The 17,802-nt window shown below is 34.6% G+C and overlaps 1 protein-coding gene across 5 annotated transcripts in view; it reads right to left on the bottom strand.

Annotated features, from left to right (window-relative positions):
- Positions 1 to 17,802, bottom strand: part of ST18 (ST18 C2H2C-type zinc finger transcription factor) — a 174,966-nt gene that overhangs the window by 75,077 nt on the left and 82,087 nt on the right. For 4 of the 5 annotated variants that reach the window (XM_032442722.2, XM_085537383.1, XM_032442724.2 and 1 more), the window contains one exon: positions 1,286 to 1,389. In XM_032442722.2, coding sequence (XP_032298613.2) covers positions 1,286 to 1,389 — 104 coding nt within the window. Of the gene's footprint in view, positions 1 to 1,285; positions 1,390 to 16,421; positions 16,549 to 17,802 lie in introns of those variants that run through there. The other variant, XM_085537382.1, reaches the window with a different exon arrangement.

The raw sequence follows: 17,802 nt of genomic DNA, 5'->3' as shown, positions 1-17,802 counted from the left end.
AGAAGAAAAACAAAGCAGGCGTTCTTTAGGACAAATACTGAAAACAAACCTTGTTATTTGACATCGATGAAACTACTTACGTAACTTAGTCATCTCAGTTTTATTTTTGAAACTTTTTTTTCAATTTACACAATTCTATTCTTGATTTCTACCAAGAGGAAGTTGAATGCCACAGAAACAATTAGTTCAAGTGTTTGTTTTTCAGAAATAAAATGAGTAAGTACATCTATTGAGTGCAAACCTTAAAGTGTAATATCAACAACTGGCTGCGTGTTATACATAGTTTTGAAATGTAGATAATGTTTTAATGTTGAAATCACTACTTGAAAGCATGAAGTGGAAAAATAAACCATAAGTCAGAGACAAGCATGAATAACTTTGTAACAAGGATGATATATTTTGATTCTCAGTTCTGATTTCTGAGTTGTCACTGCTGTTGTATACTTCATCCATGCAACTTTGCACAACTGGCAGCGCTGAATATAAACCAAAGCCATATGTTTATGTCCTTTTGCCAAACGACTACAGCAAATAGTTCTATTATTCCCTTAGGTAACCAATGTGTGCCAAGTATTTCTATTAGTCTGCTTTACCAAGGCTTTAGAGGGCAGAGATATGGTATTATGAAATTAGGGACAACTGCTAGCTTTTCAAATTTAGAGAAAAAAATATATATAGTATAACATGGTGAAATGCAGCTTAGCATAAGATGATCACATTTTCTGGGGGCTTGTTTCCTGTGTTTTTATTTCCAATGCACTTTAATGCCGTGTCACTATTTACTGGGCTACTGTGTACTAAATATCATTTTTCTTCCTACTGATGAAAGTGTCAATATACAAACAAAAGAAAAAATAAAAGTATTACCTTGACACCTAAAAACCTCTCAGAAAATGTGTAGTAGAAAAATTAAATCAATGTGCATTCATAAAAAAAAATAAAATCACACACTATTCTTCAGATTGAATTTAAGCAACGTCTTATGAAAAATGTTTTTACTTTTGAATTAAAAAATTCCAAAGGTATTTGTGTTCTTGTTAGCATTTAGTTTTAAGAAACATAGTTCAGAAATGGAAAAAAACAGAATTTATACATATTTACAAAAGTTTTCATCTCTTTCAATATTTAATCATTTTTATACCTGATTCTTAAGATTACTGTTCTTAAAACAGCAGATACTGTAAAAGAAATACAGTCACAATGCACAACACACTACAAAGTAATCTAGTACATCTATGGAGAAGCATTTTGATTCAGATTCATTCTTTTAAAGAAGTTATCCCACCTTTGCGTGTTCCCAGGTGAAAATATTTGCAGATTCCAAAGGACCAGGTTCACTCTTCCCAAGATGTCTTGCCCGGTTTAACAGATAATCCTGAAATTCATTCTCTGAAAAAGAAAACATAATTAAAAAACAGCTATAATAAAGAAAACATAGATGAAATTCTTTTTAAATTAAACAAGCAAATAATATCTTTTTCTGGTTTTGTTTGTTTTATTATTATTATTTGTTCATGAAAAATGTGGCACAGGCACATGATGATTTTAAAAAGTAGAAATAATAAAAATTTACTCGTTTTGTGGTACTTTTAAAATGTGGCTTATGCTCTCTTCAATACTTTTTCACTTAGACCTTTAGTTTTTCTTAATATACATACAGAAAACCACAGTTTCTATGTAGAAATCCAAACTCAAATATTTTTTTCTGCATCAGTACACTATGAACTGAGTACAATGGTTTGCCACATGGTATGAAACAAATGATAAGCCCTCTAAAATATTTCAATAATTATGGAAATAAAACCATTGAATTTTTTAGAATCTATGTATTTTGCTTTGAATACCAATGTTTAAAGTTGGATGGACTGACCACATTCTCGCTGTAACCAAATACGGGATGTCTTTGACTTTTCGTCATTCTTAATATTTATTATTTTCTATAAGGAAACTCCCACTAAACTAACAATAGTGATGAGAGAAAAACAGCTGAATTTTTTATCTGATAACCTTGCATTCAGAAATAAGGAATAACCACACCATTCAAAAACTTAAAGAAAGTTGAATGCACCTGCAACTTGATCAAATTTGTCTGTAATTATTTATTACACAGAGACTTTATATTATTATCTCTCCTGCCATCAGTAATCAAATTCCAAAATTTTACTTTCACTTGCAATTTTGTGTGTAGCTTTCAAATAGCATCCACTGTACTTAGTAAGATTTATCTAATTCATTCTATCTATTCCACTAATAGACTAATGAGAAAGTTTGCAGATGAACTTCTGGAACTTCAAGGTGAAACTATTTGTTTAATTATATCCAATGAAGTTTTGTCAACAAAACTTGTAATTTTGCATTTCTGAAATTGGAAAGCCTCACTTTAAATGTATTCTCAGGCAGGCAACAACTTAGCGAGTGGCTAAATTCAGCTTGAGTCCCAATAGATAGAATATTATTTGAATCCCATCAATAACTTTTAATTAAAATAAATAAGCTTTTACCAAGTAGCAAAACAGACAACAGATGCAACATGACGAAAAGGGAAGAAAAAAACAGAACAAAACAGCCTAGTACTGAGAAGATTTTTAAAGCTGTTTTTTTAGCCAGTATGTTGCCAGAAAATGAAGCTGCTCACCCTCAAAGCCCTCTTTCCCCATTTTTTTCAATGTTCACAAGAAAAAGAAGGGGAAAAAAAAGCAACACAAAAGGAGTATTAAAGCTATCACTATCTACTTGCCTTGTCTTGTCTTGTTTCAAAATACACTAACTCTAAAACAAAAAAATCTCTTAGAATAGCTACAGTGGTGAACAAGTCACTTTCCAAGGACTAAAACTTTGGTTTTGGCAGGTTTTGGTCTAAAATCCTATCATGTTATGCATTTATTAGCAATATACTTTTCATTTATTTTCTCAAAGATTGCCAATAAAGAACTAAATCACATAAGGGAGTAGCTGTAAACCCTTTGACTTCCCTAATGTCAAACTCATTAGCATCCGAATAACCACACAGCAGCACATCATCTGCACAATTGCAATTTTTTACTACTTTTAATAGCGTTTCTCAAAGGGCTCATTTTCAACTTTCTTCAGTGGTTTGTTGGTTCTCTGGGGAAAAGGAGCTTCCTGACGCTCACAGCTTCCACTCAACAACCAGGCCGTTTGCTGTCAGAAGCATCAGCCCTCTGCCCTAACCCCATCTGCTGTCTCTCATCCTAAGGGAGTGAGAGTTAAGACAGCACAGCTGAGATCCACTTGGAAAAGTGCACAAAGGACAGGAAAATATACAGAACTTTTTGCATTTAACTTTACATAATTGACTAATACATTGAAAGTACTCTTTTTAAGAAAATGAGTCTGGGATAGGTCAGGACTGGACAGGACAGTTTAAAATTGTGCTGGAAAACTACATGCAAAAGTGCCATTTGCAGTTTTACTCCCATCTGCCTTGTATACAACATCATCAGCTATCTATCTTTGAAAAGCAAAGCATTATAGTAGAGAAAAGCAAGACTTTATATAAAGCAAAAACTTGACCTTTCTTCTGTGTTTAACTAAAGCAGAAGTTACTGGTTGATAAGTTTAAATATGTTATTTACTCTTTCTTTCACATAACAGTGTGCTGGCAACCATACAACTGATTCGTGGGTGAGTACCCAGATTTTAAGATATGTTTCATAAAAACTCTAATACAATATCATTCATCTGTCATGTTATAAACAGGTTGTGTTGGATTATTCTGTGTCATGGGATGTGACATACCCCAAATGGAATATAAACTGCATGTCATCCCTGTCCACACACCAAGAAGCAACATACTTTTCAAGTACAATGCAGGGATATGATGCTTCAGATATCAAACAAATTCATTTTGGAAAAGTTGGTTCTGATTTACATCTAAATCTCATACAATATATTATTGAATAATGCTTTTTTAAAGTATATTTTATCCATTATAAAATTGAACATGGGCCAAATTTTGAGGTATATCAAAGAATGGAAAGGAGAGAGCATTGCAGTGGATGCAATGAGGACTGTAAAATGAAGATCTCATGCTCAAGAGTCCACAAAAATCGTCTGTCTAGGCTACTGGAAGTTCTGATGATAGGACTATTGTTAGTGGTTATCATACAAAAATAATTAATGTCAATCAGGGTTCTTTAGAGGGATCCTTCCCCTTAGGACCATTCATACACTGATGTAGGCTCAAATTTTATGGTGTGCATGAATTCATTTACCTATTTTAATAAAGAATTGGGAAAGAAAGAAAGAAAAATACCTGTGATTTACAGATGATAACCATTGCCTATTCTTCAGCTCTTTTGCAGGTTGAGGGAGGTGAATGTCCCCCTCTAGTTCAAACAACACCTCATTTCTAGAACGACAAACTTGATAAACCCACAGAATCAGAGTTATTTGATTTGTCAGTGTAATGATTCAGCGAAGTCACCTGGAATCTTTGCAATTCATTCTTTGGTTCATAGCTATTTCTAGTGCAATGTGATTTTGTACTGATTCTGAAGTGTTAGCCTACTATGATCCATGAGTAATACCAGGATACTGATGTGAATCACGATTTGGGTCCTGATAAAATTTCCAACAAATGAAATTGATTTTCTCTCATATATCACATCACTAGTTGATGTACTAAAGATATGAGAATGAACACACAGCAGTTTATGATTTGTTAAGTGAGAATGGAAGTAGCACCTAAGGAAACAAATGAAATGGGCTCACCACTATGACCTCCAAAGATTTTTTTGTGTTTCTACAGGAACAATCATTTCTCCTTCTCAATATATAATATTTAGTATTTGAGAAAATATCTGAAAACTAAAGGTGCCACTGCAAAAAGAAAAATATATATTGTGCTCTTGACTGCAGTCATATCTTTATCCTGTGCATGCTGAAGTACATAACTTTACACATTAAGTTCTACTCAGATTTATGGGTCATCTCAGTGAGACACTTAAACACAGGTGTAATGTTCAGCACATAAGTAAACATCAGCCTTCTGATGCAGTAGACTGACTACTGGAGTAAACGTGGGAAACCTTGGAAATCAGAAGGCAACTACTTGGACATGTGTGGGTTTTTTTTTAATGGTTTGAGCTTCAGAAAGCAATTTCCTTAGGGCAATGTACTCCTCTTTACACTTGTTTTATTGAGTGTGCAGGTGTACCGGGATGTGAAACGGGACTGTAGATGCTTATAGACTTGAATTTCCTTTCCCAACCATAAGAGTAAACTTTATCTCACTTACTTCTACCCTGAGATGCACAGGAGGTCATATGAAATACAGCCTTATAATACTTGTGGTTGTTCTTCCATTACCTGTAAAAATACACCTTTTGCATCCATCCTCTGTTTTAAACATGGCAGTAATTTCAATGCCATGTGCAAGATTGTATTTCACCTTGCAGAATGGTTTAACTTTCACCTGATTTAAGCAACAAACTATCCCTCAAAGATGCCCGAGGCTTTTCTGTAATTAACATAACTGCTTTTAGATGCTATTCATGACTGATAATTCCAACACCTTGTGAAAAAAAAAAAAAAAAGAAGAAATAAAACCAAAAAAAAAAAAAAAAAAAGAAAGAAAAAAAAAAAAGGTTGCATGCTGTAAACATTATAAACATATTCAAATAAGCTTAACACAATCTGCCATGCTTATTTCTGCCTAGATCATGGACCAGCGAAATGGTTAATGCAAATGGATTTATAATTTGCTTTGGGGGGCCAGTTTCTTCTCCTTATTTATTAGCCCAGCTGATGGGGCAGATTTGATGAGGCACTTCTGGAATAATTGAGTCATCACACAAAGAAGGCTGCTAGCATTCAGAGTGGTTTTATCAGCAGCAAGCAGGCCTGATTACTGACAATTACACTCTGATCCGGTGATGGAGGAGAAAGAGCCAACGAGTGGGAAATGTCCGTGTTTCTATCCAGGAATAATTTCTACATTCATTTTACATGCTAAGTGTTTCCTATCTCTGCATAATAAACTGTAAACAGGAATAGATGGCACAATGTCCCTTAATATTTCCTGGTAATGAAGACACAAATGTACAGTGAGTGCTGATAAATATAGATGAAACATAAGCTATTCTCTGACTCTGTATTGTTACCTTTAAAATAAATGCATTTTGGTGGTAAAAGCATAATCATAGCTAATGCAAAAAAATGACAGAAGATTGAAGCTGTCCTTGTAACTACACAGAAACTTTGTAAAAGTCCTGTTAATCACTGCTGTTCTCGAGGCTTATAAGCTGAAGGTGATATACTGGAAGGAGCATTATTTTGCTTCTCAATAGTCAACTATGGAGAAACTCCCTTGCTTTGACACAGTAAAGGAGAGCAACAACAGTGACCTCCATTAACACTTCAGGGATACAGCACATCACAACGTGAAAATGAAAAACAATGAGACCGCTCCTGAAAGACATCTTCACTATGATAAATTTTCATTTTCTTCCCATCGGCCTTAAAATGGTGTTTTATTACAAATAATAAAGTTAGACCATAGATTTCAGGAGTTGCAGTTAGCCATGCATTATTCGCGTTAGGATACCATTTCTTAGCAACCAAAATGCTATCAGATATTAACAAAATGCTGAAAGCAGAACTTAAAAAAAAAAAAAAAAAAAAAAAAAAAAAGTTTCTTCTCTGACTCAGGAAAAAAAACAAACAAACATGGAAACAGACACACTGAGGAGCTGAAATGTGATTTTATGTTTGTTGATGAGCAATTACAGATTTCAACTGGAAAATGTTAATGCCCCAGTCTAGGGAGAGTTCTTTTTTAGAGTTGATCAGGCATGAAACACTGAATAATAAACTTCTGCATGCTTGTTTATTCCTTTTCCTCTTTTTAAACTAATTCATGGCTTCAAAAGAACTAAAAGTTATTCTCTGTTCTCCTGTGGTAGCTATGGTAACTATGTTTCATTAAAGTAGCCACTTAACTTCAAGGCTTGTGTTACAATGATATGCATTATTTGGAGTAAAAACACACCATAACAACCTTATGATTTCAGAGCAATTTTAAAAGAAAGTTCAAAGAGCATGCGTCATTGATTCTGGAACACAGGGTTTATTTTACTTTAAAACCTGTTTACTCTTTTACAGCCTGAATGACTGTTCCTGCATGGAGTCATCTCTGTAGTGAGGTACCATGTAGGGGGACAGCCACTGGCTCCAGTGAGGGATGAACATGCTCTGCTCATTGAAGAGAAGCTTAGTAGCTGCAGGACTGAGGCCAGGGTGAGACTCCTGAGCACACAGATGACTATAACTAAGAGCAGCAAAATTGTATTGTTTTAATTACTCTGTTGTAGCCTCCTCCGATGTCAGGAAGATTTTGGTCCAGCTACATGCCTGCTGTTTAGGGACCACTGTTGGAGCCCTTGTACAATACATGGTTTCCAGCAAGCTAGTTAGGAATCTTTGGGATTGTACAGAATCTACAGAGCACAGGAGTTGATTAGGTTCAGACAAAGTGGTCACTTCTCAAGCACTTAGAGGTTTAATCTATGTTGCTATGTTCCTTCCCTGTGATTTCTTACTGCTTTGGCCAATTTTTATGGGATTGATTTAACAGATAGAATTAAGGCATCACAATTCTTATGCTGGACAAAATGTATGGCTAATTAGCTCACTGAGCGTTCTCTGACATGGAGTCAAATGAAACAACGAATCCAAAAATACAATGTATTTTTATAAAAAGAAATGCTACTACCATCCTCCAATCCTAAGCATTCATTCTCTCTTTTCTAAACAAGCTCCCTTCATTAAGCATGACAGGCATGTCCCAAGAAAGGGAAAGTCACACAAAGGGAAGTGTGCCTTCCCTCAACATGCAAATCACATATATTCATTAACTACAAGAGTGCCATGTGAAGTACAGACTGCCACCATCTAAAAGACTTGTAATGACCCTAACTGTTAGAGATAATAGGACTTGCTTGCACTACCATGTTGCTCTGAAGATCTTAGGAGTTTGCTGAGCAGCACAGAAAACAAAACAACAACAACCACAACAACAAACAGAAAACAAAAACACAAACAACAACAAAAACAACAAAACAACAAACACAGTACAAACAAGAGCAAAAATACCACCTTGAAACTGAAAGAAGAAAAACCATTCAAAACAACTAATATTTGACAGATACTACAGTACATGAGTAAAATGTACTGGGACACACTTCTCATCTACTGGTTTCCTCCAGCCAAAGTTTGGATCAAATCTGTAGAGCAAGGAAAAGAGTGTTCAATCAGTTATATCAAGAGGTCAGTAACATCAGGAGTAGCAGTTTAAACTCTCTTTGGGCGGCCCTTTTAAGATTCTACATTGAGGTGAACGTTATTTTATACACTGACATCTGTCTTCTGTCACAGAAGTAAACATAAGGCATCTTGACTGTACAAATAGGAAAAAAACAAAAAACAAAAAGACTCCAAAAGAATTAAACACAACAACAAACAACAAATAGAAATTCTGGAATTCTCTTGTCTTACCTCTACCACTGGTCTATTCTATGACCTTCAGCAAGTCTCTTAACCTGTCAGCTAAATGAGTATAACGATACAGAGTGCCATGGAGTGCTATTGTGCATTACTAACCACACGTTAAGGTAGTGAATATTATTTTCATCTTCATGCATTCATCAATTTAATAGCTTGCTGATGCTTTCACTTCCCCTGAAACTCAACTTGATACTTCAAGTGTATGTTATTATTTGGATTTCCAAAAAAAAAAAAAAAAAAAAAAAGTTTTCACTTTCTCTTCAAGCTTTTTACTGAAAAGAATTGGACAGAGGAGAATTCCAAGTAGAATACCTACCAAATAATGCATGACGAATGTCAATATAATAAAAAAATATATTTTTAGTCTCACATCTTTTAACAAATTAGGCTATACAAAGATAAATGTACTCTTGGCATACCAAGGATTTATCTTATAAATCGATTTCACTTATATTCTTATAAAGATAAAATTAATCTAGAAGCCTTTTTTTTTCTTTGAATGTTTATGTTCTTAATGCTAAAAATATTGATAAAGGGTGTATACACACATATATATGTATATATATATACACACATATACACACATATATGTGTGTGTATGTATATATATATGTCTAAAAACATAGAACACTCAGAAAATAATACCTTCTGTTTATTTCTACAAAAACTAAAGCAGATACAAAAAGCACAATAACACTATTTGGTAGCATAAATTTACAGTTACAAAACACTATTTTTCAACATAGTCACCCCATTAGCTGATTCACACAGATGAGCTGATCAAGGCATTCTTCATTTCATGGTGTGACAGCTGCACATGGCCATCTAGAACATGGCTTGTCCTTCACATCACTATACCTACTGCTGAAACATACAACCCATCACCTCACCGTGCTCGTATCTACTGTTTGATCTTCACATACATTCAGCAAATTTTGATGGTTCCATGTCAGACACCATTTTTTCAGACTGTCTCTCTGCTGTCATCTGTCAAATCCTCTACAAAATGTAAAGGAATGTTGGTGGAAAAGTACAACCTCTATTGCCATACCTACAGCTGCCTCTGACATCACAGGCCAACATAATACAATTGGAGACATTACTTTCAGATTGACACTGCAGGAACAGATATTTTTAATGTTATTTTACATTGCTTAAATAACAGCAATCCATTATTTACTGTAGTGAATTTGACTTGAGTAAGTTGAAAAAATTCTTCCTGAGGAGAGATGTCTTACGCATTTGATTACTTTGAACACAGTTTCCCTTCAAACTCCCTAGTGTAAGCCTGGTTCCATTGAAAACAATCAAAATATTCTCAGTGAACCTCAATAACACACATTAATTACAAGCATTCATGCACATTGTGTACTAAATGCAATGGTACAGAAAGATACAACCCTGACCAAAGAACTTACAAAATAAGATTATTAAAATTCCTTTGGAAACAATAGTTATAAATTGTTGGACTCAGTGTTCACTTGAGGTCCCTTCCATCCCCTGTAATTCTGTGAAATAATCATAGAATCATAGAATGCTTTGGGTTGGAAGGGACCTTCAAGATTATCTAGTTCCAATCCCCCTGCTATAGACAGGGATACTCAACCTAGACCAGGTTGCACAAAGCTCCATCCAGCCTGCCTGTATGAGGGCGTAATAAACAGTATGGTATAAATTTCTATAGCATATTAATGAAATATTTCTACTTTAGTTGCTAGTTCTGTCATTTTTTGATAAGTAGGCCTGTATCAGGTGTATGAATATGCACGTAACAGGCTAGCTTGTTTGGATGTCACATTAAATCATGGCTTCTGTCTCTTCTGCTGGCACTTCAAAAGCCATGATCAGAAAATGGAGTGGGAAGGGAAGATACTTTTGTGCATGAGCCACAATCCTTTTTTCATATGCTGTGCTCACTCTAGCTCAGAAGATATATTTTTTTCTTTTCAAGAGGTCTGTATCATTTTGCATCATAATTACATCTTGATACTAAAGTAGTAGCTATGACTTTTAAGTAACCAAACTCACTAAGAGCCACATTATTATAGCAAATAATAGTGTTCTACCTTAAGTCATTTGACAAAACATTCTCTTTATTGCCCATAGATTTGTAGTATTCAAAGCCGGGGCAATATTCATAGTTAAGAAAACTCCAGAAGTGGCCAAACAGGTGTGCCCTTGTCTCAGGAAAAAAACAAAACAAAACAAAACAAAACAAAAAAAAAGCCTTTTTAGATAGAAGATCTTTTGTCTGCTAGTTTTACCCGAGGCCCCTTTTAGGGGCCACACCTGAGAGAGAAAGTGAATTATCAATGACATTTTTTTTAAAGAATCAGTGGTTTAACACTAATTTCTAATCAGATCCTACAGAAAGGAACAGCTCGCATGGCAGCTGTACTTTTCCCAGGGTTAATTACCTTTCACTGCTCTCTACTAATGAGTCAGCTGTTCCTGTCATCACACAACCACACTGTGTTCATCTGTAGCTCTAGCTGTGGACAAACACAGTAGCTAGAGCCCTGTTTACACATTGGTGAGGTTTGTTGTGCAAAGAATTTACAGAGCAGTTTAAAAAAAAATAACTAAAACTTCTATTTCCACATCTCACTTCATGGAAACAACTCTACTTTTCAGGCTTGTATTTTCAAATCTGCTGAATAATCACCAAGAACTATAATCAAAGAAGACAAATAATAATAATAAATTTTTTTAAAAATATTGAATAATAGGTTATGTAAGGAAGATCATGTCTATTCCCCTATCTTGCTAGTCTTATCTAATTTCAGGAAGAGAATGTTTATTTATAACTTGCTGCTCTATGGACTGGAAACTATCATTATAAAATATTGTTTTAACCAGATAATAGTACAAAAACTAATGGGCTTAAGGAAAGATTTTTTATTATTATTATGTCAAACCCTAATTAGATAATTATTTAAGTCTTTCAGTAACCTCCTGCTAATGTTGTTTTTTTTTTACATAATTCTAGAAGGTAATTCAATATCAAGAAAATAGAACACATCATTTTCTTGTTGGGGTGAAAAGGATATACACTTTATAGCTGTGTAAGATCAAGAACAATCCCAATACATCACTTTTATACATCTTCTTTAAGGACTTTATAAACCTCAGGTGATATTTAGAAAAGCAAGCTCTAAAATCAGAGAGGGAACAGGCATTTATATTCCCTTTGTTTACAAGGAAATAAGGACATTGTCTTCTCCACCACAGCAGGAAGTACCTGCGGCTAGTCACTAAAATTATTCTGTCTTGCTAGAAAGAGAGGCCAAGGAGTCTGTAGCAGAGCTTCCAAAGTTCAAATCCTGTTTGTGTCATCAATCAGAAACACTTGCTTTTGATTTTCACATAACTGAGGACAATGCTCCTTAAAACACGCTTCTATCCTAAAACTGTCCTGACAGTAGCTGTCCTGATCTGAGATTTTCTTGTAGTAAGATGAGTAGGTATTAGCAGAGAAAATGAATTTTCATAAGACATAAAAGGAATGTAACACAGTACAAGTTACATGGAAATTAACTCAACAGCTTCAAGTTGTATCTGCAGCAGTCCCATTCATGAAGATTCCTTGTTAGCTGTCATATAAAATAATAGTACTTGAAAAATATAAGACAGGAACACGATCTTCTGAATATGATGACAGAGGAAGAAAATTAATCTTTTCCAGGTCTAGGTTAACCTTGCAGTGTTGGAAGCTCAAAATACGATAAACTTGCTTTTAAAAATACCAAGACAACAGAACCAAGGGATTCCAAGGTATCACTTCGAAAATCATCTGGAAAATGAGTAATGTACATTTCTTTGAACATCACTGTTAAGAAACATCCCTTTTGTCCAGGTGTCCTGTAATCTGTATGGGGTGTACTGGCAACCTTGGATGCTTTGAGCAATGAGAATATATAAGCTATGTGGATACAATCTTTTAAAAGGCCTATGTTTATTTGTTGCTTTATTAGAACTCTTGCTTAGTTATGGAATTTTACATGAAAGTGAACTTCCCAGAGCTGTTTCATCTGAGCTTTATGATTCACAGAAACCTCTGATCACCCAAGCTAAACCTCTGATTATCATGCCAGGGGAAAAGTTACCTTATTTTGTCCTCTTTTAGTCCTAGAAACTTCCTCCGCTCAATAAATGATTCCTTCTTCCATTACACTACATCTTCATCCGTAAGCATGAAAACTCAGAACAAGTTGCCTCTTTTTAGGGGATGGGAAAATCTAACCCCTTTCAGTGAGTTTCTCTCATTACCGAGGTGCAATCTGCCTAATGATCTCTGTCACTAACATGGCTTACTGACTCTCTATTAGAAGTTAACTTTTTTCTTTTTTCAGCTGTACACACTTGGATTCTAGAATAGTTTCTCTAAGGAGCCTGTTGTGTTAATGAAAGAGTTGCTTTAATTTACTTCTTAAAGATCAGCAAAATAGCCATTTGTCTTCTAACTCTAAAGACAGAGATTGTCATGCAACTAACAAAATAAATACGGGAAATCCCACACATAAATGGAGAAGCAAGATGCATGACCTGAAGGGTATCTGTTGAATTTGCCTTTCGAAGACTGTCATTTTCTGATTGAAAGCAACTTGCACCTGCAGTATTACAATATTATTCCCTGTTATCACAAAATATAAGCAATTATTATTCACACCAAAAATAATTGTTATAATACTGTTATTACTTAAACAACATTGGACCTTAAAGACATTTACTTTCCCATGCTATTCAAAATAAGATATCTAAGTGGATACCTTTTAATCACATTCACTAAAATGTTGACTGGGGGGAAGAAAACTCCAAAAAGAATATATTTGAGTAAAGTAAGCTTTTATGATAAATGTTAAAACAAGCTAACACCAGTTGTTAAACTGGTGTCAACTTACACCATATAGAACTTTGTATGCCAGTAATTTTGGGCTCGGTTGCCACTGATATTGATTAATCTATGGAGATGATACTGGAGATACACATTTACACATTAGTTTATTTTAGCAAATCTCAACCTAATCTTGCAGTATGTTTTATTACTCTGAGTTTCCTCCTCTCAGGAGATTAGTACAAAAAAGCAAAAGACTGTCAGAGAGCTGTGGCTCCATGCTTCAAATGCCATAGCATATCTTAGGGCAATGTTGGGGAAAGTCATAGTCTCATAGTCTCATGCGGGTTGGAAGGGACCTTAGAGATCATTGAGTCCAACCCCCGGGATTCGAGCCTCCTGTGTAGCAGAGCGGCACTTCTACAACTTGTGCCACAGGGATTCGCCATGAGATTCTGTATGGATCTACCCTGTAATGACCGTCCACTATGTAAGTGTTAGCTCAGCCTACTGAACTTCCATCCAGCTCTGAATTTGGACAGAGTTCTCAGTAGTAAAAATTTAGAAAAACATCTTGATCACTTTGCCTCCATCTGAAGAAATAGCCTCATGTATTTACGTTTAAGCGATAGGTATAATATATAAATCTTTAGAAATCAAAATGTCAGCAAATTTCTTCAAAAAAAAACACCAAAAAAAAGGGAGAGTACATTCTAAACAAGTGAAAATTTGAAATAAGACCTCACTTATATTTTTTATGACAGTATGAGAAACACTGAATCATAATCAACTACAGAAGCAGTGCAAAACCATGATCAAATCTACTCTTCTATTATCTCAAGGCTTGAGTAATAATCTCAAGATTCTCAAAAAAAAAAAAAAAAAAAAAAAGAAAAGAAACATCTGGAAATTCTTCACTGAGAAATCTAACTGATTTAGTGTATAAATTTCTATTGTATTCTGACATGGATAGTTATCTCCTTAAGTTCATTTATTTTTAAGAATTACTTTTGAAAAGAAAAATAATTACTTCTAAAAATAAGGTAGAAAATTGGTTTCTCTGCTTTTATAAATGTGATGTTTCAGGGGCAAAATTTGTTTCTCTGAAACTGCATCACGATTCTTAATTTTGTTATTTTGCTCTCCATTTATATCTGGGTACACACCAAATTTCATTTCCATTGATGCTGTGTTTATGCAAGGAAAAAAAAAAAGGTATAACATATTACTCTAATCACTGTCACAGAATTGGGAGAAACTTAGGAGAAAAATAAGTTTATATGAGACATCAAATAAAAAGAAAGCCTGTATGCTGGAAGAACAGGATACACTTCTCTAACTTTACATGACTGAAATGCAGATATATGTTTTCGAGATACTGACCAATTGGTTCCCATAGTCTCTGGTATGTCTGTAAGCAATCTGCAGGCATTTCTGTTACTATGTAGATGTGTGATACATCTTATTTGTTTCAAATGTCTACTGCAGGGTGAGCTTAATTGCATACAAGAAATCTCTCTCTCTCTCTCTCTCTCTCTCTTTTTTTTTTTTTTTTTTTTTTTTTTTATTTTCACTAAAGGAAGTGTGGATGACTGGCTCAGGTCTAGACATTTACACTCCTCACACTGACATTTCACTAGAGGATTCCTAACCAATGGACCTATGACAATTGCTGAGAAGCATCTTACAGTTTATATAGCACACATGCTATGTGCTTCTGAGAACTAATTTAAAACAGAGATGAAAAAAAGTTAAAGAAATAAAGTAGGGAACTTCCCTTTGGGAATGAAGGCAGCGCCAGTCTCTGTATGAAAGCACTGGCAAAAGAACAAATAAAATAATGTAAAATAGAGTAAGCCACAACTTCACTATGACCAGTGTGGTTTCAGTGTGACAGGAACAGGATGAACCAGTGTCAAGAGGGAAAGAATAGTACCAGCATGATATGGCAGATATTTCTTTATCTAGGTATAGAACCAGGAGTGTAATCAATTTGTAAGCATGGTAGAAAGAAACTGAACTCTAAGATTTGGTATGGACAGAAATATAATCTTTTTTACATTTGTATTGGACAATATTTTATGAATGAATAAAAGTTCCGATAAGTAAAGACATCACATCGATTGCTCTCTGATAAACTGTGGGCATCTTTCAGCTTGAACGACTCTGACTTTACAGTTATATGATTTTTCTCTGATATTTAAGCTCGCCAATATTTTTTGCTTGGTGTCTGATAAACTACTGTATACTTGATGGCACCACTAACTGCAGCTCTGCATTTAATTATTTTTTTAACTATCCAGAATGTCACGTCCTGTTCTGTTTGGTGTCTTCCCTTTAGTGCCAAGTCTTGAACCACAGAATTAAAGAAAGTTAAATCCAAATTCCTTCTAGCAACTCTTGATGCCTTTGGGAGCCAACAACATGAGCCAGATTTTCAGAAGTGAAAATGTTATTGTGCCTACATTGCCTGCCACAAACATGCCCTTGGTTCAGCATGTGAAGTGAGTGTTTAAGCAAAGAATTTTTAACACAATCATTTGCTTGATCCATGAGTGCCAAGCAAACCTTTTCACATGTACTATGTGAAACCTTAGTTTAAAAAAAAAAAAAAAAAAAAAAAAAAAGCTTTTCTGTGTTGTTTTCTTTATCTTATGTATTGATTCCAAAGCAACAAAATCTTGTAAGTAAAATTCACCATATCAAAACAAAAGGCTGGCAATTTAAGTATATGAACAGGGGGAAGGGAGACTTATTTCCTGAGTTTCAACAGATGTCATACTTAATTGGTTGTGAAATAAACCAGAGCTACTCTCGGCCTGTTTCCCTAGTTTCAGCTGTGAAGACACTTTCAAACATGTGCATTTTCCTCCTGCTTGTCATAATGAGGGTGTGGGGTGAGAATCAAACCTCCAAAAGGAGTAAAGCAGCACGCATGCTTTATACAGGCCTTCAGACACACTAATTAGATAGAAGTGAGAGTTGCATCTTTTGTTCCTACAGGATAGACGTCAATACAAAATTAAGCGAGACAGTTCTGTTGACAGATGATTGTCTTTACCTTCTGCTAATATCAGGAAGTCACTGGACAATTCCATTCTGATGAAACTTTTCTCATCTTCAATTTCTTTTTTCTCTAAACTGCCTCTTTTCCTAATTCAGAGCAGAGACAATATCCTATAACATGCTGAAAAATAGTATTTGTTAATTACGATAGAAAACATTTCCTAAATAGCATTTTTTTCACTTGAGGATGTTTTCTGCAAAAACAGATTTAACACTGCATGTGATCAAGAAAGAAAAAAGAAAGAAAGGAAAAAAGATATAAAGTATGAAATTGATAGACTGGCTAATTGTGAAGGACATGAGAAAATGGAGAACAAGGCTACTTCTATGCAAGATGTCCAAATATTTATAAATGTGGCTGATCACCAGTTGATGATAGGCTCATAAAATTAATACATAAAAAGAATGTTAGACACTCATTTTATTCCTGGTTGTATGTGTAACCCTCAAAATTAAAACTCCCTTTGAGCTTCATTGGAACAGCTAACTATCTAATAGGTGCCTCTCTATGAAAATCAACATGATCAAGATCAAAAAAGAGAGAGAGGGAGAACAGTGTTTTTAGAACATTTCAGATAGAAATGAAATCGAAGTGGCTTGAAAAAGAAAAACTGGGGCCAAGGTCAAATATGTGTAGTTCACCTGTGACAAACAAACTGAACAATATTTGTTCTTTTAGTTTAGACTTGGAACCTAGATCTCAGGGGTGTTAGGAGTGAGCTGTAATCCCTAGAAAAAATTCAAATTCCCAAGTGCGTGATCAAAACCGATATAATCCTTCCCAAAGTCAGAAATAAAATAGAAAATACTTTCTTTCCTATTAAAACAGGAATAGTTACCCGAATCTTTATTCTTTTAATGTTTTACAGGTCTGACTTTCGGCAGATGACCTCTCTTGTTTGTCCCTACATGTTTTCCAAAATATAAAAGTGAAATAGAGTCCCAAGGGCACTGTACTTGAAAGGTTATGAGAGTTAGAGAATTTTAACCATGCCTGCCAAATCAGCAGATGGCTTGTGATTATAATTATATGCATCAATAAAACGAATAATCTTTACAAAATTTGAATTTCTACTAAAGTAAGGGATTTAGTAAGCAGATGCAACAGAATGCATTTTCTTTAACCCTTTTTGTAGACAGCATTGTCTCTCACAAAAATAATGGGAAAGACTATCCATAAAGAACATGACCATACACTTCAACCTCAAATATATTTGTTTCTTTTGACAAAGTGTCAATGTTATTTAGAGTGATTTATGTCTTCAGTTGCACTTTGTTCATTAATGTCTAATGCTTATATATAGGATGATTCCCATCAGACTCATACTTCAAAACGGTGTTTAATTTTATAAAATGTTACAGATAAAATGAAAATG

Source organism: Coturnix japonica, chromosome 2 (genome assembly GCF_054131305.1).
Source record: "Coturnix japonica strain WE chromosome 2, WE-NBRP24, whole genome shotgun sequence".
NCBI lineage: Eukaryota > Metazoa > Chordata > Aves > Galliformes > Phasianidae > Coturnix > Coturnix japonica.
This window is presented reverse-complemented; position numbering and strand designations above follow the sequence as displayed.